This window comes from Megalops cyprinoides, chromosome 23, assembly GCF_013368585.1.
Source record: "Megalops cyprinoides isolate fMegCyp1 chromosome 23, fMegCyp1.pri, whole genome shotgun sequence".
Taxonomy (NCBI): Eukaryota; Metazoa; Chordata; class Actinopteri; order Elopiformes; family Megalopidae; genus Megalops; species Megalops cyprinoides.
Genome location: NC_050605.1, coordinates 1,744,375 through 1,771,251, shown reverse-complemented (window position 1 = coordinate 1,771,251; position 26,877 = coordinate 1,744,375). Strand labels below are relative to the sequence as shown.

Below are 26,877 nucleotides of genomic sequence, written 5' to 3'. Positions count from 1 at the left end.
TGTGTTATTTAGCCAGAGGTGGACACCCCGGCTTCATAAAGTAAAAGTCCTCCCACACATTTGTTCTAGCCATTCATTACACCAGCTAAATTTAATTAGCACAACTCTTCAGCCAGGTAGAGGAGCTAATTAGTGAAATCACCTTGCTTAGCGAATGGCTAAAACAAATACGTGGCAGGACTTTTACTTTCTGAAGCCAGGGTTTTCCACCTCTGTATTTAGCGTTGAATCAGAGTCGGTTATGTACCTCTAAACATCTAAATATTAGAAGACTACAAATACACAAATGAAAATTATTCATAACTTATCTCAGAGTCAAATAAGAAAAAAAGTTTAAATTTACATTTCATTTGGTCTTCATTTAGCGTCAATGACTATGGACTACAAGAACCGCAAAGCATTTATTTTCAAATGTACGTCATAAACGTAATTTCAAGACTTGTCCAATCAAACTTCAAGTGGCCAAATACGTCAGACACAATGACCTCAGTTTGAGAAAGAAGCCTTTTTTCTTTGAGGTAAAGCTGTGGACGGCGCCATATTGAAAGACAGAAATTCTTTTAACAAACGTCTAAAATATAAAGAACGCCAAAATGCTGTACCTAGAGGACTACTTGGAGAGTGAGTATCGTGTTTAATCTAAGTATTTATTGGTTTTTCGGACATTTAAATGCACTGATTTGCAGGATTGCTGCTTTCGCCTATTCAGGCTGGAAGCTAACTGGCTAGCTTGCTAATCGTTTCGGTGTTTTTTTTTTCTTCTCGTCTCTGGCAGTGATCGAGCAGCTACCCATGGATCTGCGCGACAGGTTTACGGAAATGAGAGAGATGGACCTGCAAGTTCAGAGTACGACATTGCAACAACGTGGCCGCCTCGAAACATTGTATCGCGGAACACTGTACCAAGAAAACACAAGCATCAACCAGTAAACACAATATACATAACATGCTAAAGTACTTAGATAACGAGCGAGCTCAATAAAATGAGAAAAAGATTTGCCTGTGAAGCAGTGAGTTTTCAAGCAGACAAATGTTCGCTTACATGACAACGTTTATGTTAGAGAATTATCTTGTAATACAACTTGCATTGCACGAACAACTTCTTAATTTAACACAGACATTAAGCATTTAGCTGGCATGTAGTGGCAGTCTCAGTGGAAATTTTAAACTCACCTGGGTTCATTTAGTTACGTTTACAGTCGTAATCACATTCGTAAGGTATAACTGGAAGTACAGTGACAATTACAGTATTGTGTTTTGGGCACTCACAATTGGTTGTAATTATGTCGCAATAATTGCGACTGTGCCCGTAAATGTAGCATATTAGATGTGAATTTTCTCACTCTTATTTCAAAATCCAAGAAACAGAAATACATTTAAATACAGTACATAGTGTAAATGCCATTTAGAGGAACTGAGTAAAGAAGCAACCAACACTTTAACATTATAATTGTAGCATCATGGGGATTTAAACCCAGCATCTGAGAGAACACCTCAAAACTGAAGATCTTCCAAACTGTTGAAAAGAGACGCTTAGTTGGGGCAGGTGATGCTGGTGCTTGTTTGCTAGCTGGGAAGGTGAGGGAAGACCTGATGTTGCCTGAGGGCCAGTGTGTCTGCCTTCTATTGGGGCGACTAAACTAACATTCATCCAAAGATGCACGTGTTCGTGGGTGGTTGAGTCCTGTGGAATTTAGACCACTTTTTGGAGGAGGTTACCCTTTTTTTCTGTCTGTGCTTGTTTTGTTGGTGCCAAAGCTGTGGTTTGTTGACCTTCATGGCACACCAGTCAAATTTCCATCTTGGTTTCAGTGTAGCTGCAAAAGTGCAAGTGTCTTCTCACAGTGTGTTTGCCAGTGGGGAGGTTTATTGCTGAAACCATTTTGGGCTTCTGTGTGTTTGACTGTGGTCCTCCAGGATCCCATAAGTTGTATTGATTATATGAATCATACAGTGCTGTCACAGAATAACCATGGAGGCATTTCATTGCGTTTACAATTACTTTTATGGATTACTGTCAATTGTATTTGGTTACGAATTGCACAGGGACAATTGCTGGTCTGACTGTGACTTCTTTTATACCTCTTAGTCTGAAGAGCATGCCAAATGTGTCATGCGAGAGGCACGTGTTGTGGAAGTCCGCGTGAATGACACGTTTTCTTTTGACGGTTGGAATGCGAATTCGTCTGTCTGCATTAGATGCCATGGATCAGCTGGAGCAGCGCGTGAACGAGTTCTTCATCAACGCTAAGAAGAACAAGCCTGAGTGGCGGGAAGAGCAGATGGAGATGATAAAGAAGGTACACCCAGAGCCCGAACTTCTCTCCACATTTCTGCAGTACAGTGTCGGCACTGACCATTACTGCGGTACAGTATCAGTGCTGACCATTACTGAAGTGCATCAGTACTATTGCTGCAATACAGCATCAGTGCTAAGTGTGAACTGCAGCACAGTATCAGCGCTGGCCATTATTGCAGTACATCAGTACTGTTAGTGCAATACAGCGCCAGTATTGACCATTACTACAATATAATACCAGCACTGACAGTGACTGATGGCTGTTTTTGAACTTGTATTTACATTCTGTTTGGTCCTGACCTGTGTAGTTGTATTTGAAAAGAAAGCTTTTTTTTTAAAGCTTTCAGTAAAAGGTAACCAAGTATTTTGAAAGCTAAATTCAAAACTTCTACTTCAAGGAAGTACAGTACCTTGGATGTATCAAGGATGTGTTCAGTAGATTTTTAAGGAAAACACAATGTTTTAAGTTTGTCCTCACACTGGTTTTAAAAATGAGTTATTCATGAGTATTTTTGATTAAATGTCGGATATTGTGGGCAAGTATTCAGACCCTGACCAAGACTTGCTTTCACACAAGCAAATTCAACAAATGTCTGATTTGTAGCCTTAGAAGTGTTCCTAAATTTTTGCCCGTATGCTTCTGTGACTAGCTCGTATGCTCGTAACGCCGTAGCTTTCACAGCATTGTACTCTAAGCTTTGCTTCAGAGACAAAGCGGAGCACACTTCCTGCGCTTTCCCAGTGAGTTTACTCTGAAGGAGTAAAGACCATACAGCTTTCAGCCAACGTAAAGTTGTGGCGATTCGTTCGAACACCGAGAAGTAGGTATCAAGCTCACTTTGCTGGAACAGAGGTACTAGTCGAATGTGTTTAGTCATGTCCAAGTCAGGGGATTCAGCAGAAGCGCCACCGGATGCAGGCACAGGAGAAGAGGTGCCGTCAGGCACAGGTGTAGCGGGAGAGGCAGGTATTGGAGAGGGTGCATGCACTGCAGGGGCAACTGCTGACGGAGATGTGCTGGTCTTTGACCGTCGCGGCAAAGGAGTAGGAGCAGGTCAAGGTCTGTCCTTGATCGCCAACTCCAGCTCTTCTAGCTTGATTTCCTGGTCAATTTCAAGCTCAAAAGCCTGAAATTGCAGAAGCCGGTTCTGGTACTCCTGCCTACACAACTCCAATTTGAGCTCCTTCATGCGCAGCGCGAGCATTTGATCACCCCGAGGCGAGTGAGGATCACCGAGATGTATGTGGGCGGGTGCTTCGGCTTCAGCTGTTGCCGTGGCCGGTAGCGTCCGGGCCTGAGAAGCAACACCTGAGACCTCATCTCCCTCAGTGAGGATCTGCTGCAACACCAACTCCCCGTACAGTGCGGCCTTAATCTCCCGCTTCCTCGCAGTACGAGGCACCAAAATATCAAAGAAGTCTGCCACCAGGAGCAAATCCTCTTTACAGCACAGTTTGAATTGTTCCAGAGAGGGACAAAGAGTAAACTGTTCAAAGTTAAATCTCAAGGCCATCACCACAAACCAACTGTATGCCACAGTCCAACAAATACACACAAGCACCAGCGCCCCCCACCACAAGAACAAGCGCGGGAAAAAAACGGACGAGCCCCCAAATCTGTTATGGCCCGGGCTAGGGTCAGACCGTAACAGGGATAAAAGTGGAGACCAAAGTTGCAATATGGAACGTGTAACAAAATTTATTACATAACATAAATAAAAAAGTAACATATAAAGGGGGTGACAGGGAGCACAAACTCAGGAGTCGATAAGCCAAAATAATAAACAAAAACACACACTAATAGGGGGGAACTAATTGACCTAACACAAAAATAAATATCAAACAAAATACAACAAAACGTCCCTTACTCCCTTACTACCAAAAACCAGTGTGAAAAAGATATTGAAAAGAAAAGGGCAACGACTCCCTACTCATACACCCAATAGCAGTGATATGGAAAACCAACCAAAAAGAAAATACAAATACACTCGAACGAAGATCTAAGTTTACAATTGACGAAGTACAAATAGCAGATATAAGTACCGAAGCGAACACCTAATACAGAAAGCGAACATCGGAGATCGACAGTGGTCTCCCCTCTTGCACGGACTGAGCCTCTTTGAAGGGGGAGGGCTGACCGGGAAACGGGGGAAGGCTCCAATCACGGGTGAGGGGAGGAGACATCAAACGAAGGACACACCTTGGGGAGGGGATGAGACGGACCTGGGGAAAAGGCAAAACGACGCGATGCAACGCACACAACCGGAACGAAAATAAAATATATTGGGAAAATGAAAAAAAAATACACAAACAGTAACGACCATGGTCGTAACACATGCTAAATGGGTTTCCCAGCTTTCACCCACCCTGTCTGTACAGTAAGCCATGCTTCTCCCATTTCCTGTGTCTTGCAATACAGAAATATTTCTGATGTCAGACAGTCTTTTGCTTCTATTTCAGGACTATTATAAAGCATTGGAAGATGCAGATGAGAAGGTTCAATTAGCCAATCAGATTTATGATTTGGTAAGTAGGAGACAATCAGACCATTGAAGTACAGACATGTTTAGTTTTTTATTTGAGTGGAGGTAGTATATGTAAATAATTTTCTATGAACGACTACAGTAAGCATTTGTGAACTCTCAAATTACAATGTTAAGGCTGAAGGCATTTTTCCTTTAATTTCCACTAGATGGCAGTCACATTTTTTTTTTACAGATAAGTCCAAAACAAACAGCATGTAACATATATTCCTGCTAGTAATTCTGAGAATATAAGTTACAATATATACTGTACAGTAAAAATATTTAACACACAATTTGCCATATTGTTTCACAGTATTAACTTGTGTGTCAACACATTGTGTAAAAATCTACAATAGCAACCCATGTGTGTCATTGTTTTTTGGCAGTGCGAAGGTTAAGGTTTGGTTTAGAATGTTTTTAATATTAGATTTCTTTTAAGTTTAGAATACATAGATTATTATAGATGGACATGTCATGATTACTGTGTATTGATATTAGTGTATTGATCATTGTGCAGTGATCATTCCATATTGGTAATGGTGAGAATTGTGTACTGACAGCAGTGTAATGTTTGTGTCATGATCGCAGAGTATGGGTAACCTTGATTATGATGTGACAGTCATTTGGTATTAGTGGTGATTGTTGCATAATGATCACAGAGTATTGATAACTTTGATTATGGTGTAACCTTGATTAGTGTTGTCATGATACCAAAATTTTTGTTTCGATACCGATACCAAATCATGAATTTCGATACTTTTCCTAAAAAAGGGAAACGCTCTCATATTGTGCTTTATTTCAAACCTGGACAACATTTTCAGTCAAAACACAAACTTTTAGAACACAAGTCTAGTGCCTCTCTGAGCCAGAGAGGCACTAGGCTTATGTAAAAAAAAATGGTTAGAAAAATTATGGTGATAAATTTGTCATAGCAGAGGGCCTAATTAGTTTGTGAGATACCATACCTAGAAAACATTTTGATGAGGCTGATTATATCGTAATCTAGGACTAGGTTATGTCATATTGCAGGCTAATGTTTCACAAAAAAGAAAAGAGTTCCAATGCTGTCTTTATACAGTATGTATGAAACATTAAATGGGCAATGGCCAAATCTCTGTATAAAATCACGTTTGTGACTTCGCTATGTAGAGATGCATGTGTGCATTAATTCATTTCTGTTGTGGGTACAGGGGATGTTGTGACGACTTGTTTGCTAGCTTGGGGCATATGCATGATGGAAAAGTCTCTCCACAGTTAGGTGACAGCCTCTCGAAACTGTTATTTGCATATGACATGGACGACACTTTCAGCACTATGCAAATATGTAGGCTGTGTATGAATATGTGTATTACTACTGCGGAGAGGCTTTTCGATCACTCTGTATTTCTTTCATGGACATAACGGGAGTGAACTAGTCAACTATCACCTGTCGGTCTTTGAATTCGTTGAAAAGGTCGGGATGTTTGTCCGACAGATGTTTGGCCAGGTTTGACGTGTTGCCTCCCTTTGCGAGACACACTTTAAAACAGCGCTTGCACACCGGTGCTGCTGTGTTTAGGGGCTCGCCTATTTTGTCCACTTTAAAGCCGAAATATCTCCATATTCCACTTCGGGCTTCCTCTTTGTCAATGAGTTCAGGTGTTGCTGAAGCTGCTGCCATCTCTTCAAGTCTAGTCTCTGATCAAAACAAAAAAGTGGTCCGCTCTCTCTATTGTTGCTCTCGACTCACTTCACGCTGCTTTGGCTCATATTACAAACTCAGGGTTTACTCACACTAGGCAATCCATACCGTGCCCGAGCACGTTTGACCCCCAAAGTCCAGTTCATTTGACTAGTGTGATCACTGCACTTTACGCTGAACCTTGCCCGGGCCCGCTTGAAGAGGTGGGCTCGGGCACAGTTCAGTTGGACTTGGGCACGGTACGTGTCAGTGTGATCGCTAACTTTGCCGAGCACGGAACTGGAACATGACGTCAATGATGCGACTGTCCCATTTAACAAGTACATCCGTTATAGCAACAGTTAGCTGGATATCTCTTAGTTACACGCCTAGTTGTAATAAATCTTTTAAACCATCATTTGATTAGCTAGCTGACTTCCTTAAATATAACATGCTGGCTACCTCCAAAATAATCTTTGATTGGTTACTTCTGTAGATCTATCCCTAAAAATAACTCTGTGGATCCCTACATTAGCTTGATTACTTGCAAGCAAAATAAAACTAACCATACTTTATGTGGCGATGTAAGCATTGCTGTTGTCAGGGGTTTAGAGTATCACAAATGAACCAGCCAACCTGTTTAAGTAGATAGTCCTCAACAATCGTTCAGATAGGTAGCCTGTTAGCTAACTAGCTATGTTTGTCAAATCTGTCGCTAGATAGCTAAACGTTAGCTCCCCAGCCAGTTAGCATCAATTATGCAAAGCAGCGATTTTCAGTTAATCGTGCTGCAAGTATAAGAAGATTTTTATGGAGGCAGTTGACGTTGAGCGAGGAATTTGGAGCTTTACTCGCCCACTACAATTCACGTTCATCAATAAGGTGAGAACCAGACCTGTTATTAACCCAAATATTCTCGAATGCATTGAAAAGTGTACTATCCAAGTAGTAATATAAGATGTTTGTTGTTGTAATGGTGACAGTAGCACACACACAAGTAGTGGCCCTAACTGGTTAACATTAGCTAACATTATTGCGATTAGGCTACTGTAGTCTGACACAAAATATTGGTCTGTCCCTCAGCATAATGACTGAAATGTCAGCTGCCTCTGTAAAAAACTTCTTAGACGTGCAGCACGATTAACTGAAAATCGCTGCGTTGCATAATTGATAAATCTATAAGGTATGTGAGAGGGCCGTGTGTCACCGCGCCCAAAACGACTCCATATAAAGCACAAAGTAGGTACATCATGAACTCCATTGTGCTGTGCGAGAGCGCTTTTCTTCGACACAAAAAAATCGCATCGTGATGACGTAAGTGTGCTGGGGCCCGGAACGTTAAGCGCATTGTGAGCGCAGGCCAGCGGGGAGTGGGAAGGGGGGACAATCGTGCTTGGGCACGGTACAAGGCAACCGGGCCTAGGGTGAATACGCCCTCAGTCAGTGTTGTTTCCTGCAACGTCACTGCTGTCAGCGTTGTTCTTAAAGAGACAGATTCCTATTAGCCAGATCAAATAGCCATTCGCATAATAAAAGTATCAGTTTTTTCAAAATGCTGGTATCGTACCGTTTTCAAAACTCTAGTACCACGGTACTTTTTCAGTACTGGTATACTGTGCAACACTAACCTTGATAATGTGTTAGTAATGGTGATTGGTACATAGTAACATAGTTACATAGTCATACATAGATTATTGATAACCTTGATTATGGTGTAACCTTGATAATGTGTAACATCTATAATGGCTGTGTGCAGGTGGACCGCCACCTCAGGAAACTGGACCAGGAGTTGGCCAAGTTCAAGATGGAACTGGAGGCCGACAACGCTGGCATCACAGAGATCCTGGAGAGACGTGAGTAGCCTTTTCTGATGGCTTCTGCTTTCCCAAACTCTCAACACACCAAGCTGTTCTGTTCTAAAACCCTGTAAATTTGAACAGAAAGTCCTCCTTACGTGCAGGACTCCAGGCAAAAAAATATCTAGGAGCCATTGGCTCCTAAACCCAAAATATTTAGGCGCCAAATCAAATTTTCAGGAGCCAAAATATAGCGATGTCATATGCTACATTGTTAAAGGGCTGCCTCACACTGCCTTTTCTTTCCCCTCTGTACTGTCTGCCTTTGTTTGCTCTGTCTTCCATAGTATACACAATGTATGTACAATACAGTGCCATGTAAAAGTTTTGACCAGGGGTGCCCAAATTTCTGTTACTGTGAATAGCTAAGCGAGTAAAAGATAACCAGATTTCCAAAAGACATAGAGTTAAAGATGACACATTTCTTTAAAATTTTAAGCAAGATTACTTTTTATTTCCATCTTTTACAGTTTCAAAATAACAAAAAAGGAAAAGGGCCCGAAGCAAAAGTTTAGGCACCTTGCATGGTCAGTACTTAGTAACACCCCCTTTGGCAAGTATCACAGTTTGTAAACACTTTTTGTAGCTTTTGAGTCTTTCAGTTCTTGTTTGGGGGATTTTTGCCCATTCTTCCTTGCAAAAGCCTTCTAAGTTCTGTGAGATTCTTGGGCTCTCTTGCATGCACTGCTCTTTTGAGGTCTATCCACAGATTTTCGATGATGTTTAGGTCGGGGGACTGTGAGAGCCATGGCAAAACCTTCAGCTTATGCCTTGTGAGGTAGTCCATTGTGGATTTTGAGGTGTGTTTAGGATCATTATCCTGTTGTAGAAGCCATCCTCTTTTCATCTTCAGCTTTTTTACAGACGGTGTGATGTTTGCTTCCAGAATTTGCTGGTATTTAACTGAATAAATTCTTCCCTCTACCAGTGAAATGTTCCCCATGCCACTGGCTGCAACACAAGCCCAAATCATGATCAATTCACCTTCGTGATTAACAGTTAGAGAGGTGTTCTTTTCATGAAATTATGCACCCTTTTTCCTCCAAACATACCTTAGCTCACTGTGGCCAAAAAGTTCTATTTTAACTTCATCCGTCCACAGGACTTGTTTCCAAAATGCATCAGGCTTGTTTAGATGTTCCTTTGCAAACGTCTGACACTGAATTTTGTGGTGAGGTTGCAGGAAAGGTTTTCTTCTGTTGACTCTTCCATGAAGGTCATTTCTGTGCAGGTGTTGCTGCACAGTAGAACAGTGCACAACCACTCCAGAGTCTGCTAAATCTTCCTGAGGGTCTTTTGCAGTCAAACGTGGTTTTGATTTGCCTTTCTAGCAATCCTACAAGCAGTTCTCTCTGGAAGTTCTCAGTCTTCCAGACCTCAACTTGACCTCCACCGTTCATGTTAACTGCCATTTCTTAATTACATTACGAACTCAGGAAACGGCTACCTGAAATCACTTTGCTGTCTTCTCATAGCCTTCTCCTGCTTTGTGGGCATCAATTATTTTAATTTTCAGAGTGCTAGGCAGCTGCTTACAGGAGCCCATGGCTGCTGATTGTTGGGACAAGGTTTGAGGAGGCAGAGTATTTATAAAGCTTTGAAAGTTGCATCACCTGTCCTTTCCTAGCGATGACTGTGAACAAGCCATAGCCCTAACAAGCTAATTAAGGTTTGAGACCTTGGTAAAAGTTATCTGAGAGCTCAAATCTCTTGGGGTGCCCAAACATTTGCATGGTGCTCCTTTCCTTTTTTCCATCCTAAAATTGTACAAAACAAAAATAATACACTAATCTTGCTTAAAATGTTGAAAAGAATGTTTCATCTTTAACTTTATGGCTTTTGGAGATCAGTTTATCTTCTACTCACTTAACTATTCACAGTAACAGAAATTTTTACCAGGGGTTCCCAAACTTTTGCATGGCACTGTGTGTGCAGTGTTCAATATACTGCAGTCATATTACCATAAATACTTAAATGTCTGGTCTTCTTTTTTTCACTTTTTATTCAACTATGTACAATTAGTTGTTTCCTGTTTGTTCAGGCTCGGAGTCCGTATCTCCCACCACCATGTCAGTCTTGCTTAGCCAGCCAGTGTAGTTAGGTCTGCGCCTTCTTTTGCTTGCAGACAACCAGCACTTCACACTGGGCTCTGGGTCAAACTTCTCAAGTGAGGGGCCCTCAGTACTGATCCTCACTAAGTCTTCCAGTGTTGTAACATTTAGGGAACTGTGCACTTTTGACTTGATTCTATTCTGTGCTGAGAATCCTCTTTTGCACTGAGCTGCAGATACGGGAAGCACCAGCAGCCGGTTGCACCGGCAAAGCGTAAGTTCGATCTTTACCTAGGTCAAACGTAAATCAGCACTACTTTCGAGTTTACGAACAGCTAAAAGTTATACCATTGCACCAAATCACATTCATTCAACGTAGACTTTAGTTATATCTTAAAACTTACACCTAACACGAAGTAGGTGCAACGTCTGCCGTAAAAAAAAAACCTTATTAAATTTGAACTCCAACTGGCACTTATGCTCCTTGTATTTGGCTAGTAAAATAACAATTTCATCATGAGTGAAATTCTTTTTTCTTGGTCTACATTCACCAGACATGTCCAAGCCTGAAATATATAATAACACCATGGTCCATTATACATTGAATGAAAAGCGAAGCATACGCTAATGCTAGCTAACAGAGTTGACAGGCTAGCATAACACATTTTTGTCATCGCCAACTTGAACAATGTGTTACACTAAAGATTACGGCAATAAGTCAGCTAAAGGTGAACTTTGATAACTGTTCTGTTACTATTGTTATAACGTTAACTTACCTCTTATTGTTTCTTCGTTCTTAACTTCGGTTGGCTCTTTTGTTAGTTGTTCAGCGAAAGTTATTCAGTTAATTCAGTTAAAATTTGTTCCTAGACAACCTTCAGCACCTCGTGAGAAAGCGCACTCCACAAACCATAGTGAATGAGCAAATGCACATCGGTACAAAATAAATACAAGAAATTAATATGTTAAGTAGATCTACTTTACTTTATTGTAAAATACACCGCCGTCCATGTAAGACACACACCTAATGGGGTACATGTAGGGCAGCCGGGCAGCTATCAACAGGCTTGTATGAAAGGTTAAAAGAGGAAAAATTGTCTATGATAATTATTACAAACTTGACACTCTGATTCGGAAGGCTGGAACAACTGAATCAGCACAATGACACATGCAGGCTACTGTGCACAGCAAATGTCGAAAATGCTGTATTTCCTGTATATATTGTATGGTACCGTTTATTGCCTTCAAACGATAGTAACGTCATTAAATGCGACAATATTTTGATTTAGGATCGCTTTACGCACTACTAGTTAAGTTGCATCTTAAGTGATCGTGGTGCAACCGAAATTCAGTGCAGCACTAGTTTGAAACTAGCTACTCCGAACGTATGGTTAAGATGGACTTTACACCTGAACTTACGATCGATCTTACGCTCTGCTGGTGCAACCGGCTGCAGCACAATTTCAACTAAGTGAAGAATGTTCTTAAAATCTGTGCAGAATGGCTCCTTCCTTAGAGTCACTTTCCATAACTCAGTGTATGTCTTACCCATGAACTGACCTTTCACTAATGTTTTCAGCAATCTCCATTCCCTTTGGACAGCTGTAACATCACATCCATTGTTTATCAAGAGCTCCTTGTACCAATTCACTAATGTGCATAACCATTGTAGTTTGGTTTGTGTGCTTGCGAAAGCTACAACGTGAGATTGTTTAATTAACAAGGATGGCATTCAAATCTCATGCTGTAGCTTTCGCAATAGCGCACAAATTTCAGACAATCTGCGGTCTTTCGCGAGCATAATCATTTATTCTAATTACATTTATTCTAATTAAAAACACAAGCAAAAAAAACCCATAAGGAGTCAACAATATTATAAGTGCTGCATGATAGGGCTGCTTGATTATGGCAAAAATCATAATCATGATTATTTTGGTCAATATTGAGACCACGATTATTTAACACGATTACACAATGACTTTGGAAACATGCATTCATTGAACTTAAAAAAAAAAAAAAACTTGTCTTTTTAACAGTGTGTTCTCTTGAACTTTAAATATATGTGACGGGACAGCGAGCAGCAACAACAACAGAGATTGGGGTGAACGAAGACAAGACGTTTAATAGTGTTATACAACAATTACAAACAAAACAAAGCAATAACTATTTACAGTAACGAATCGCCAACACAGGGCAATTGTTCCCTAAGTGTCTCCTTCTCACACTGGCCTACAGAGTCAATACTCTCCTACAGCCTCTTCTCAAATGAAGGAACCCAGGTGCTTAAATAGTGTTAGCCCCACCCTGGCCTAACCGTTTACTTGGGTCAAAATATTAAAATCAATCATAGAAATAAAGCACAGAATTATGACAGTAATAAATCTGCTGATGCAACACATGCATTTCATCCACAGCCCTTCATGTTTCCTTTAAAATAACAAACTGCAGGATAAAATTGACATTGGCAGCACAAACTCCCCCTTTCACATTTCAACAAATGGAAACTACGTTACCCATAGTTCTATATAATTCCCATGACTAGGGTACGCACTCCTTTTGCCTGTTTGTTCTCGGCAGCAGCTCTAATCCACAGGTGAGTTGTTTAAATGTTTAATTACAATTATCACATTTCAACTGAAAGTGAAAATCTTAGTTACTTGATTGTTATATTGGCTAACACAATTGCTAGTTTTCGTGTGCACCCGAAAACAAAGTATTCGTGTTCTTTACGTTATAGTTTTACAAAATCAACAACAACCAAACAATGCTATACATTGTCATAACAATATCTTCTCTCCTTTTACAGGACTGAACACAGCTAGCCAGGATGATTTGATTCAATTGAAAACTGAGTCCGTCTGTTCTTTTACAACACACAAATCTATTGCCACACTCCCCTGTTTCCTCATAGCGAGGCGGGCATGCAGAGAATTCTTTCCCCGTCACAATATAATTCATCTGAAAAACAAATAAAAAAAAAAAAAGTAAATGTAAAAAATGAGATATAATAAATTATATATTTTAATAAATAATGCGGCACAATAATCATTTTGTCTTGATTATCTTGTTTTCATAATTGTTGGAAGCCAAAATCGTAATTGAAAATAAAATTCGATTAATCGCCCAGCCCTACTGCATGACCAGGTTTCGGTGTTTGGCCAGAAAAGTTGTAAGCTAGCTGGTAGAGATAATGAGTGCGTTAAACCATTAGATTACATTTTTTCGAAATAGTTTAGTAGGAAACAGTTACAGTTTGATGAGTCTAAAACACCACCAGGCTAAGAGTAACATGACAGAAAATGACACTGTGCTGACAAAAAATGAAACACTATTCATATAAATCATTAATAACAATTCTCCAGAAAGTTAATTTAGTTCAGCGTCTGGGTCCACTTATTAACTACGCAGTGTCATTAACGATCACAGGCATATATTCAGTCTTGGCAGTAGCATTATTTTTTGGAAACCTGATTGTATATCGTCAAGAAATTTCTGTCAGCCATTCTTCTGATACAGCAAACACTGTGCGTTGCTGTATTTTCTCAGTAAGATGAAGCCAATGACAGTTTGAGGTAATGGAAACACAAACTAGACATTACAGCTTGACGCTTAGGATACCATTAACTGGCTAACCTGTTTTTGTGAAGAGAGGGTAACTGATCTACAGTTTTCTCTGTATCTTTGGTAATCACTACCACCCTCTGGCGAACTGAGGTATTGCACTTGTACCAGGTTACTACAGTTATGAAAAACTTGTCAGGGTTAACTGGTAGTAACTTGTTTATCCAAAATTGTGACATTTCCTTGGATCTGTCTACCTGTCTTGGATTAGTGGCCTCTGTGTGTCGCTAGCTAGTGTTAGACCAATGTTGGCATTGTGTTCTTCTAACATTGTTTTTGTACTGTCAGGTTCCCTGGAGATGGACAGTCCGTCTCAGCCTGTGAACAACCACCACGCCCACTCCCACACCACAGTGGAAAGTAAGAGATTGATGTCCTGCTGTTAGGATCTGTGCTCTACTGTGTTCATAGGGCCAGTTAAACATGTGGCTTTTGTCACATTGTGTCATGTCAGAGAGGAAATACACAACACCGGTACACCACACAACTGAGCATGTCCCCGAGAAGAAGTTCAAATCCGAGGCCCTGCTGTCTACCCTCACATCTGATGCTTCGAAAGAGAATACACCCGGTAAGGGGCCTCCTGTATTACAGCCCTACTCAGGTAAGAGCTCTCCTGTGTTACAGCCCTACTCAGAAGAGGGCATTTTTGTCCCTGTAAAACACCTGGTAAGAGCACCTGCATTACTGTCATACCTGCTCAGGCGAGGGTACTTTTTATGAAATGTTGTTGATGTAAAATACCTATTTGTTTTAATACCTTTACACTTCACACCAAATCTAATACTTCTCATTCCTTTCATCCCCCCCTTCTCTTGCTCATTCTCTCTGTCCTTTCCCTTGCTCTCTCTCTCCCTCCCACTATCTTACTCCTCCTGCAGGCTGTCGGAGCAGCAGCATGTCCTCCGCTTCGAACAGTGTGTACAGTGTCAACTCCTCGCAGCCCCTGGCCTCCTACAACCTCAGCTCCCTGCCTGCAGGGGCGGGTGCAGGGGCGGGGGCTATCACCATGGCGGCCGCGCAAGCCGTGCAGGCCACCGCCCAGGTAACCAGCCCCTCCCTCTCCCTTTCCCCCACCGACCCCAGCTACACGCTGTGGGCGGGGGGTCCGTTTTGTAAATCGTGACCCCTGCTGTGCAGCTCTCACTTGAGCTGAGTCCCTGATGTGCACCTTTGTATGAGTAAAAGACATTGAACAATTTATATAGGAGAAAGCCTGAGTGTGTAATGCATGCTATCATTACAATGTTAGAGCAACATTGCTTTTCATGATCTGTGTTTAAGTGAGGTCAAGAGAGCGGTTCATGTTTAACAGAGCTTTCAGTTAGTCTCTAAAAAAACATCTTTTTGCAGCATTGCTATAACATGCGTAATTATGCGTAGTAACATTGCATCTAATTAGCCTGTGAAATTTATTTTACGCTTTCTTGGAAAAGCTTCTATTTGAAGGTCAAAACTTGACAAAAAGCTTGGCCAGACATTCCATGCAGAAACCAGACTGCCTAGATTGTTGGCCATGCCACAAATTTATCAACTAAAGTGCTTTCTCTGAGCTCTTTCTTTTGTGAACCTTTGACTTCCTTCAAATGGAGGAGGGGTTGTGTTTTGGGAATGGGGTTTTTGCGGAGAGCCCATGGGCACGTTTCTGTTGGGGGTGACGGCCAACTTTGCTTGCTTTAAGATGAAGGAGGGCCGGAGAACGTCCAGCCTGAAGGCCAGCTACGAGGCTGTCAAGAACAGCGACTTCCAGCTGGGCCGCGACTTCGGCCTGTCACGCGACGGTGCCGGCTACCCCTCCTCTGCACTGGCATCCACCCTCACGCAGACGCTGACGCCCACTACTTCCACCGACTCTCGCAGCGGCCGCAAGACCAAGTAAGGGAGCAGCGAGGCCACTGCCACCAGCACATCCAATCAAGCATATTTGCCATAGAGTTTCTTTATCTTTTAAGATACAGTTTAAACTGTATATGTACATGTATATTTGTAGATATCTGTAGATGTGTATCTTTTACAACAGAGTTCAGACTCTGTATGTTGTATATGATTTTGGAGAAAGTTTCATCTCTATACTGTAGGCGTGGGGTGATACATTTCATAAAACTGAGTCCACAATGTGCAATTATTACAAAACTCATGAAATAATACTGGTAGGTAATAGTATGAGTAAGATGGGCTGCAGCGGTAATGAAATTTCCTTACCGTGGTATTCAAAGAATGCCACCTTGTGGTTTGCGGTAATACTGCAGCCAAACACCCCCTGTGTTTAATTATTCATTCATTTGACGTTACTTGTTCCTTAATATGCAATATAGTGGTACTAATCCTACCGCTATCGCTACTATCGCTACCACTATAGCCCTAAAAGCATTGAAAAAAGAACCAACAAAGACAGGACAAACTGTCTATTGGCTTTGTTGTTTCTTGTTTTTTTAAGCCTACAATTATATTTGTGTTATTATAAATAGGCTAATTCAGGCTTGAATTTTATCAAAAAAAAAAAGTAGGCCACCCCCTGTTTTGACTAGTGAACTGTTACACCAAATAACTAACCATCGCAGACTTGTTCGTGCCTCGTTCACAATACCCAGCAAGGGATTTAATTTAATTTCAAGGGATTTGATTTACCAGAATTGGGGGCACTAAGTCTATGACCTGAGAGGTCTGAGGATCCACCAGACCAGGATGGGCTGCATAAGGAGGAAGCAAGTGGAGCAACGCACAGAGTCAGTGCCCAGCACTCCACCTGGTGAGATGGAGGAGGAGCAGGGCCCAGAATCAGCCCACAGTGTCCAGAACCTCCAAGCTCCACATGCTGTACCTAGCAGACGATCTGAACATCGGCGGGTCTTGTGGCCTGCCACACACAAGGAGACTGAGTGGCGCCAGTTTGATGAGGACTTTGATGCTGCCCTCGAAGCATCATCAAGGGGGGGAAGTGGATCAGTGACCCGGTTGATGTGCACCCTGATTATCAGCATCGGCGCTGAGAGACTTGTCATCAAACAACCAAATTGGCGCAAAGTCAAGATCACCCAGCTCAGGACAGAGCTGAAGTCTCTGAAACACCAGTACAGGAAGACGAGAGAGGAGGACAGACCAGCCCTCGCAGAGCTTCGGTACCTCCTAAGATGGAAGCTCATCTCCCTCTGACGTGCTGAGTGGCACAGGAGAAGGGGCAGAGAGAGGGCCCGAAAGTACACTGCCTTAATAGCAAATCCCTTTGGATTCACTAAAGAGCTGCTTGGGCAGAAGCGGAGTGGGACCCTTGCATGCCCGGAAGAAGACATTAACCAACATCTCAGTGACACTTACAGCATCAGTAGGAGGGAGGAAGACCTGGCCCACTGTAAAGAGTTAATTACACCACCTGAACCCTTCATCCTGTTGTTAGTAAATGTCCGAATTACCAAAACATGTTTTGTTCCGATAAAGGAGCAGGTCCGATGTTCGTAGCAAAGTCAGGGAGGTTTATTTACACAGCCGGCCGTTGGAACATCAGCATTGAGCAGAAGTTCAACTAGTATAACATTTCGTTCTTTTTTTATACAGTTAATAGCAGGCACATTTACAGACCAGCAGGGGTGCGGTTTCTGATTGGTTTTGTGGAGCTGTGCATAGCTAAACAGCTCCCTCTCTAATTGCGTGTTTCCTGAGCCCTGTAACCTAATTGGCTCCGTAGGTTTCACAAGAGGTGCCGTTTGGCTCCGGTCGGATGTAGCGACATTGCTTTGTATTTAAATACACATCGCTTGTCTCCAGCATTTGTATTTGAATACACATCGCGTGTCTCCTCTCGGCCCTGGAGCAGCGTGGACTAGCTCAGCTCCAGGGCCGAGTGGAGTGCCATACAAAGTGTATAAGCATTGCCTGAGACTCCTAGAGAGACTGTGGAGACTCATCAGGGTAGTATGGTGGAGGGGGAAGGTAGCCAAGCAGTGGAGAATGCAGAAGGTGTCTGGATATGAAAGGAGCAAGTGACATCTCGCAGCTCCGCACCATCTCCCTGCTCAGTGTGGAAGGCAAAGTCTTTTTCAAGATCCTTGCTAACCGCCTGACAGTGTACCTCCTGAGGAATTCCTACATTGACACCGCAGTACAGAAGAGAGGAGTCCCAGGCATGCCGGGCTGTATAGAGAACACAGGAGTGGTTACCCAGTGATCCGCAAGGCAAGGGAGAATAGAGGAGACCTGGCAGTCGTTTGGCTAGACCTTGCCAATGCCTATGGATCCATTCCACATAAACTTGTGGCAACAGCGCTGACAAGATACCATATTCCAGAGAGGATCAAACACCTCATACTGTCGTTTCAGTTTGAGGTTCACTTCTGGGACAACAACGTCTGCATGGCATTGCCTAGAGAAAGGCATCATCACTGGTTGCACCATATCAGTGTCCTTGTTTGCCTTGGCGATGAACATGCTTGTCAAGTCAGCAGAAGTGGAATGTAGGGGCCCCCTGTCTAGATCTGGCACGCGTCAACCTCCGATCAGAGCAACCATGGACGACCTGACTTTCACAGCAACATCAGTGCCAGGATGCCGATGGCTCCCCAAGGGCTGGAAAGGCTCATTACATGAGCAAGAATGAGTTTCAAGCCAGCTAAATCCAGGTCCTTGGTCCTGAGGAAGGGAAGAGTGTCTGATAAGCACCACTTCTCTTTGGGAGGAGTCCAAATTCCATCAGTGTCTGGGAAGCCTGTGAAGAGCCTGGGGAAGGTCTTTGCACCCTGAGAGACACTGCGGCGGTCCAGTCAACTCGTATGGAGCTGGTGGCTGGGCCTACCAAAGAGCCTAAGCAGCATTGCCCTTTATAAGCACACCAACAAGCTGCAGCTTCCTGTCACCGGCCTGATAGAGGAATTTAAGGTCACCAGAGTTAGAGAGTTGCTACTTTATAGAGACTCAACAGACACCAGAGTCTCCACTGCAGGCATCACAGTTAGAACTGGGAGGAAGTGGCAGGCACAGGAGGCAGTCAAACAGGCAGAAGCGAGGCTGAGACACGGCATGCTGGTAGGTTCTGTGGCAGTCGGACAAGCCGGGATTGGTAGCAGCACAAGACCACGCTACGACAAAGCCCGGGGGAGAGACGTCAGCTGATCCAGGGAGAGATCTGTGCAAAGGTGGAAGAGGAACGCTGGAGTAGGACAGTGGCTATGCGCAAGCAGGGAGCTTGGACTAATTGGGACCATACAACTGCTTGTAAGATCACCTGGGCAGAACTTTGGAAGTCAGAACCAGCTAGACTCAAGTTGCTGATCCAGTTAGTGTATGATGTCCTTCTAAGACCATCCACCCTGCATTGCTGGGGTCTAGCCAATACCCCAGCATGCCCACTGTGCCTGGCAAGAGGTTCCTTGGATCACATCTTGAGCTGCTGCCTGAAAACCTTGGGAGAGGGGAGGTACAAGTGGCGCCATGACCAGGTGCTGAAGGCAGTAGCTGACACCATCTGCATTGGAATCTAACAGAGCAAACACCAGCTCCCAACAAGGCACAACATCGCCTTTGTCAGGGCAGGAGAGAAACCTCAGGTGGAGCCCAGGGCCTCAACTGGGCTGCTAGCCTCAGCTCGTGACTGGCAGCTGAAGGTTGACCTAGGGAAGCAGCTGAAGTTTCCGGAACACATTGCAAGGACGACACTCAGGACAGATTTGGTCTTATAATCTGACTGTTCCAAGCGAGTGGTCATATTGGAACTCACTGTCCCTTGGGAAGACCAGATAGAGGAGGCCCACAAGTTCAAGAAGGCCAAGTATCTCGAACTGGCAGAGGAATGTAGAAAGCATGGGTGGAAGGCCTGCTGTGAGCCCATTGAGGTGGGCTGCAGGGGCTTTGCAGGTCAGTCTCTACAACGGACACTCAGTCTCCTTGGCATTAGAGGGTTGCAGGAAAGAAGAGCCACCAAGAACTTCATCGAAGCTGCAGAAATACCTTCAAGGTGGCTGTGGATCAAGAGGGGGATCCATGGTGTAGCACGCTACTTGGACACAAGCCGGGGACTGATCACCCCCGGCTGGGTCGCCCAGACGAGGGTGTCTGATGATCAAAGACCCAAAACACCCTATGACCCTGGGTTCATCACTGATGATGTGTCCAAGTCGCACCATTGGGTGTTTCAGAAACTATTTTAAAACAGACCTTTTTTAAAAAAACATTAAACATTTTAAAACATTAAAAAAAAGTTTTTAATTCCTTAAACTCCTTATGCTCAGCTGCTGCTGGCAATTTCAAATGTAGCCATGCAATAGAAGCAGAAAATATCTGTATTAACCAACAGATATGCCTAACCTAAACAATCATACAGTCATTTGGTGCGCAAACATCAGTTCTACTGTTTTATCGCTTTCAAAAGACAAAAATCCATTGATTGAGCTCTAGGTCATTGCCTGGCTAATTGTACTAGTTTATTCATGGTGTGCATTTCAAACACTGTATAAAATGCTAAATATTTGGTTGACTAACTTAAAACTAAAGAAATGGTTATTACACACATTTAAAAGCATTTTACATGAGTTTTGTTACGTATTATAATTAATAAACATTAGTGTAGACAGGGGTTACCATACATTGAATGTATGTTGACAGTTGCAGGTGCTCACTAGTTTTCAACACCAGACTCGCCACCATTGCCAGATGTACGATAATTGTCATATTTGTACGATAATTTTGCCAAATAATGACCAAAGTCCCATAATGTACGAAAATTTGATCATTTTGTGACACTTAGCCTAGACTGAGTACAACTACTAATACTATCTGATTTTAATTCATTTCTCAACACGACCAGGATAGTAAAATATGGATCCTATGTCTGTGTTTACACATCTCTTCTCACATGACGTCTTTCCAGCCAATCATGCTTGTTGTGATGATGAGTGTGGCTCACAAGCACGGCTGTTGTTAACGTAACCGTTAATCAAATCCTTTTTACAAATCAGAAAATTTAGATGTTTTGTATTGAATGCAGTAATTTATGGGCCATTAACTATATTTACCCAGTGCAATGCAGTTATTGTTATAATAATACAAGTTAAATGAGCTCATTGGCTCATCAGTTTTATGAGTTTGCCTGAGAGAGAGCTTACTGCTGCATCCATGTGAAAAAAAGTAAAGAAAATGAGTACTGAACAGGAACATGAGGACAGGGGAGAGGCGAAGAGGAGGGCAGAGTCCTTGTTGGAACAGCCAAAAAGTAAGCACTGCCAACAAACATACAGGAATGAGTCTGGGATATTTTTATTTGAGTGAGTCCCGAAAGACTACCCCCCTTCCACGCATCATGTAAATACATCAGCAATTTTAATTTTTTTTATTAAAAGAATGTAGCTAGATTTGTAGGTAGTGTCTAAGAGTTGTTTGTCTCAATAAATGTGTGTTTTCTGAAATTACACATTTACACCTATTTGTTCTCTTGGTTATGACTCGCGTACAATAATTTTCCTTAAAATACGATAATTTTAAGCCTCTGGTACGATACTTTAACATTTCCCATCTGGCAACGCTGAGACTCGCAAACCACTTCTCAGTGTCAGTCCTCTTGATTGATTTGAGTACTATGGATGTAATCCTTTTCAAAACTGATGAAAAAAGTGAGTTTTCGAAAATATCCAAAGCCTAGTAAGAAGTAGGTCAGTGACTTAAGTCTTCATTTTCTGAGGCATGTTTTCAAGGCCATGAAACATTTTGTAAAATTCATATTTAATATTTTTTGCTGGAGTGTATGTTGCATGTTTGAATACAGTGTGAACTCTGTTGGTGCTATATGTTTTAGGATAGAGTTTACATTCTATCCTGTATGTTTTGTATGGTTAAGAATGGAGTATAAAGACTACCACGCACCCATTTGACATTTGGATTACACACACGACCGCGGGCTCTGATAGTTATGCTTAGGGTTTTGGCTGTCTTGTCATAAGCATGTAATTTTTTTTTCCCTTTTTCCATTTTCTCCCCAAATTTGAAATGGCTGTCACTACAGTTGAGTATGTGCTCTGCCATACCAATGAGCCTGGCTCTGGTGTCGCGGTCAAAGCTGCAGTTTGGTACCCCGTAGACCCGGATTCTGAGGCCGGGTGGGGTGACTGCTCTTGCCCTTCGCTACAGTCCCATTGCACAACCCCCACTGTCAGTCCGTGAGAGCATGGACAAGCACATGCCCTCCTCCGAGACACGTGATGTTAGCTGCTGCTTTTTTTTCACACAGCGGTCCACAAGCTAAGCTAGCACAGAGATGAGTCAGAGGAAGACATTTCATATGCAGCTTTGGCACGTTGACCACACGTGCCCAATCGACCAGTAGGGTTCGCTGTTGCTAATGGGACCGAAGTCCCCGCCGACGTACCCACCCCTATATCTGGCAGAATGAAGCCAATGTGTTCAGCCTGTGAGCTCCCAGTCACTGTCGGCTAGTGACACGATCGGATTCAAACCAGGGCTGTAGCGCTCAGTCTACACTCAGAACAAGTGCTTTTACCAACTGAGCCACTTGGGAGCAACATAAGCATGGTTTTTAAATGACTTTCCTGTGGGTGCTGTTTTGCATTGACAGCAAGGTCTATTCCTGCTTCTACATGAGATACGTTTTGAGTACAGAGGCCAAGTTGTCCAGATGGTGGACAGAGAGGCAGAGCTCAGGGTCTGAGCTCAGAGCTCAGCCAGGTACTGGTGTCCCGTCACTGTGAAGATGCTCTGCAGCGTGACAAGCTGGAGCAGGTGTCAGTTGGCCCAGGGTATGAGGTGAGGGGTGTGAGGGGTGTGAGGGGTGTGAGGTGGGAGGAGCCCCGTTAATCGACAGCGCTTGGAGCTGGCGACTTTGTCCTGCCCCTCTGCCACGTTCGGAGAGCTGTTTGAGTAGCTGCAGGCCTAATGGGGCTGCTCTCCCCTTTCAGCCGCAGTCAGTATGAGCTGCTAAAAGCCAACACCGTGTGTTAGAAGCTTTTTAGTGCCGTTTGCAGCTACAGACAAACTCCTGAGACTCTTCCTGCAGAAATCCCTGAGTGTCGTTATTGTGCTGTAATAATTATGGTATGATTTTTCACTTCGTGTATCTGCCACCTGTGCCTTTACAGTTTAAACTCAACACAGGGATTGTGGTAGTTCTGTATGTGCTCAAAGCTTTTGCTTTTGCTCTTACTTGCGATCAGCCACTTGCTCTGGCCACAGTGGTGATGTTCGCCATTGATTGGTTGAAAACAGAATGTTAAGGATGTTTTGGAAAGTGTACAGCCTCACTCTTATCTATGTTGACGTCAGCTGTTTGAATGAAGAACAGCAAAGCTGAAGCCCCTGCCTCTCCTTTTCACAGAAGCAACACAAAGTCTTCAAACCACCAGTCTTCTTCCTCGTCGTCCTCTTCCTCCCTGTCGTCCTGCTCCTCTTCCTCAGCCCTGGCCCAGGAGCTGTCCCAGCAAGCTTCAGTACTCCCTGAGTCCGAAACCAACAGCCAGGTGGACTGGACCTATGACCCCAACGAACCCCGATACTGCATCTGTAACCAGGTGTGTCCCCTGCATCATCTTTGACAAAACATGGATATATGTATGTATATGTATACACACAGAAACATGCGCTACACGCACATACGCACACCTATTTCATCTGTCTGGCCAGATACACACACACACACACACACACACACACACACACACACACACACACACATTTACATTTACATTTACATTTACATTTATTTATTTAGCAGACACTTTTAACCAAAGCGACTTACAAAAGTGCATACAGCAAGTATAGCGACAGTACAGGGACAGGATGTGTACAGTTCCACAATGAGACAGTTCTCAGCTGAGAGCAAGGTCTGTTTGAGGACACAGTACTATCAGATTTGTACTATTACAGCCTATAGGGCAACTAATACGATACACCTTCAAACGGCGCAGTGAGCATCAGGGTAAAGGCGGCAACAAGAAACAATTTAAAAAGCACAATTTAAAAAGCACAGCAATTAACGACAGCACTGATTGGGGGGGTGCAGCAATTGTGTGCTGAGTCAGTCCAGGTAGAGTCTGAAGAGGTGCGTCTTCAGGCCCCGTCTGAAGGAATGGGGTGAAGGAGTTGTCCGTAGCGAGACAGGGAGTTCGTTCCACCACTGGGGAGGGATGTAGGTGAAACGCCGATGTCGGGCAGAACGAGCACCTCCTGCCTTGACCATGCAAGGAGCGAGACGTCCAGTTGCTGCTGAGCGCAGGGGTCGGGCTGGTGTGTAGGGCTGGATGAGTTCTTGGAGGTAGGCAGGGGCTGTCCTGTTGATTGCAGAGAAGGCGAGGGTCAGGGTCAGGGAAGATTAGTCGGGCAGCTGCGTTCTGGATGAGCTGGAGAGGCTGGGTGGTACAGGCTGGGAGGCCTGCGAGGAGAGCGTTGCAGTAGTCCAGTCGAGGGAAAACTGTGGCCTGGATAAGGAGCTGTGTCGCGTATGTTGTCAGGAACGGACGAATCCTCCTGATGTTGTGGAGGAGGAATCGGCAGGCCCGTGACATGCGAGAAATGTACTCCTTGAAGTCCAGGTTGCTGTCGAGGATGACGCCCAAGCTCTTTGCTGACTGAGAGGATGGTATTGTGGTGCCATCGACGGTGATGGAGAGGTCATGCAGGGGGGAAGGGCCGGCTGGGATGAAGAGCAGTTCCATTTTTCTGAGGTTCAGCTTTAAATGGTGGGATGACATCCATTTGGAGATGTCAGCCAGGCATGCAGAGATTCTTTCGTTGACCTGGGAGGTAGAGGGAAGGAAAGAGAAAAAGAGTTGGATGTTGTCAGCATAACAGTGATAGGAGAAGCCATGTGATTTGATAACTGAGCCAAGAGAGTTGATATAAATTGAGAAGAGTAGGGGTCCCAGTACTGAACACACACACACACGACCTCAGGCTCTGATAGTTGTGCTTAGGGTTTGGCTGTCTTGTCATAAGCATGTCATTTTTTTTCCCCTTTTTCCATTTTCTCCCCAAATTTGGAATGGCCAATTTCTCGAATTCTGGAATGTCCAATTCCTCATCATTGATGTTCGGTCCCATTGCACAACCCGCTGCTTTTTTTCGCACAGCGGTCCACAAGCTAAGCTAACACAGAAATGAGTCGGAGGAAGCTATTTCATATGCAGCTTTACACACATGCACCAACTGCATGTGTAAGCAGGTTCATCACCCACAGCCTAACACTCTGGTTCTGAGCACTGTAGTGACATACCATGTCTGTGCTTGCAGGTGTCTTACGGCGAGATGGTGGGATGTGATAACCAGGATGTAAGTACCTCCCTTTCTTTCAGCAGTCGTCGAACACCTGGCAGACTGCCTCTCTCTGGGGAAATCAGCTCAAACCCTGCTCCCCAAACTGTGCACTAAAGTGGCAGTACAGGTCAAGATATTGGTCCCAGCTGCTAGACACTGCTGTGGAGCCTCCGCTTGCACTTTGCTTTCCCGAACTTCCCCAGCCTTAATACTTAAAGGATAGGCTTAACAGAATAAAGTGCACAGATCTAACCAGTAAGTGCAGACTTGCGTGTTGAGCAGCAGTGAAATTGCAATAGTCTGGAGTATTGGTTTTAGCACAAGACTTCAATATTTAGCAGGACATTGCATTTTGGGTTGCAAAATGGGTTTCACAGTATGAAAGCTGTAATAATGCATATCATTGAATAAGGGGGAGGTCTGATAATTGAATAAGACTAAACACTACAGTGTGAATCAATGCGTGTGAGTGTCTGTGTGCATGAGTGCGTGTGTACACTAACCTGTCCATATTTTCCGGCAGTGTCCCATCGAATGGTTCCACTACGGCTGTGTGGGTCTGTCTGAGGCCCCCAAGGGGAAGTGGTATTGCCCACAGTGCACTGCGGCTATGAAGAGGAGGGGCAGCCGGCACAAATAAGCACCCTCGCCGCGGCTGGATGCCCATCCTGCCACCCCTTCACCCTCTAAATGAACTGTCACTCACGGACGTGCATGAATTCTGCAAAGTGGGCATACCAGCTGTCTCCACACAGGGCCAAGTGCGCCCTTTGTGAGTTTTGTACAAAGACTTCATATGGATGTCACCTTCTGTTAACCTGTGTGTGTGTGTGTGAGAGAGAGAGAGAGACAGAGAGAGACTGACTCAAGAGCCCTGCATCAGATGCCAAGAAGAAAATACAGGAAATGCATTCCATACAGCGGATGAAAGCGCACCACCACTGTTGCAGCACAACATCTGTATTGTTCTTTTTATTATTCATCTGTAAATGATGTCTTCAAAAAAACCCACAAAGGAACATCGTAACACACTGATCTCAATGTTTCTGAGGGAACAGTATAATTCTGAGAGGATGAAAGTGAGCTTCGAGAAGGAAGTAATGGTAGTGGTGATTACACAGACGCCATTCAGCCAACACCCTCTCCAGCAAAGCCATGGCGTTTTCCTGGTGTCCGTTACCGTGTGTGCAGACAACGCCTATCCTTTTACTCTATCTATTACTCCTTTTTTCCTCCTACGTTGAAAATCATGCACAGTGTTTTCAAAGTCAAATAGTTTTGATAATCCCAGGATTTGGACATCTTTTAGCAGAAGCAGACTTCAGCATCTAATTTGCCTTTAGCTCAGTGATGCGATTTGTAAATATGATCTAATACTGTTGTGTTCTGAAAGAAATCACCTGCATCAGCAGTAGTGTGAGGATATAACTTTATTGGTTTTCTCCCTTGGAATTATTTTACAGGACAACACAATTTTACACAGATCAAAGTTACATGTACTGAGTTTATAAGTAATTTTGCAGTCAACATGTATACACAAAGATTCTCGAGATATGTCTTAAGCTTTTGAAGTTTGTCAGAACAATGCCAGTTTAATACAGTAAACCTTTTTTAAATATTT

The 26,877-nt window shown here is 43.5% G+C and overlaps 1 protein-coding gene across 1 annotated transcript; it reads left to right on the top strand.

The window, feature by feature from the left end:
- Positions 1-501: 501 nt before the first annotated feature.
- Positions 502-26,877, top strand: LOC118770112 (inhibitor of growth protein 3-like). Its single transcript, XM_036517546.1, has 12 exons — positions 502-621; positions 776-847; positions 2,200-2,300; positions 4,760-4,825; positions 8,241-8,337; positions 14,301-14,372; positions 14,467-14,583; positions 14,894-15,057; positions 15,694-15,887; positions 23,323-23,515; positions 25,233-25,271; positions 25,780-26,877. Exons 1-12 carry the CDS (start codon positions 594-596, stop codon positions 25,894-25,896), a joined length of 1,260 nt encoding a protein of 419 aa, XP_036373439.1. The 5' UTR covers positions 502-593; the 3' UTR covers positions 25,897-26,877.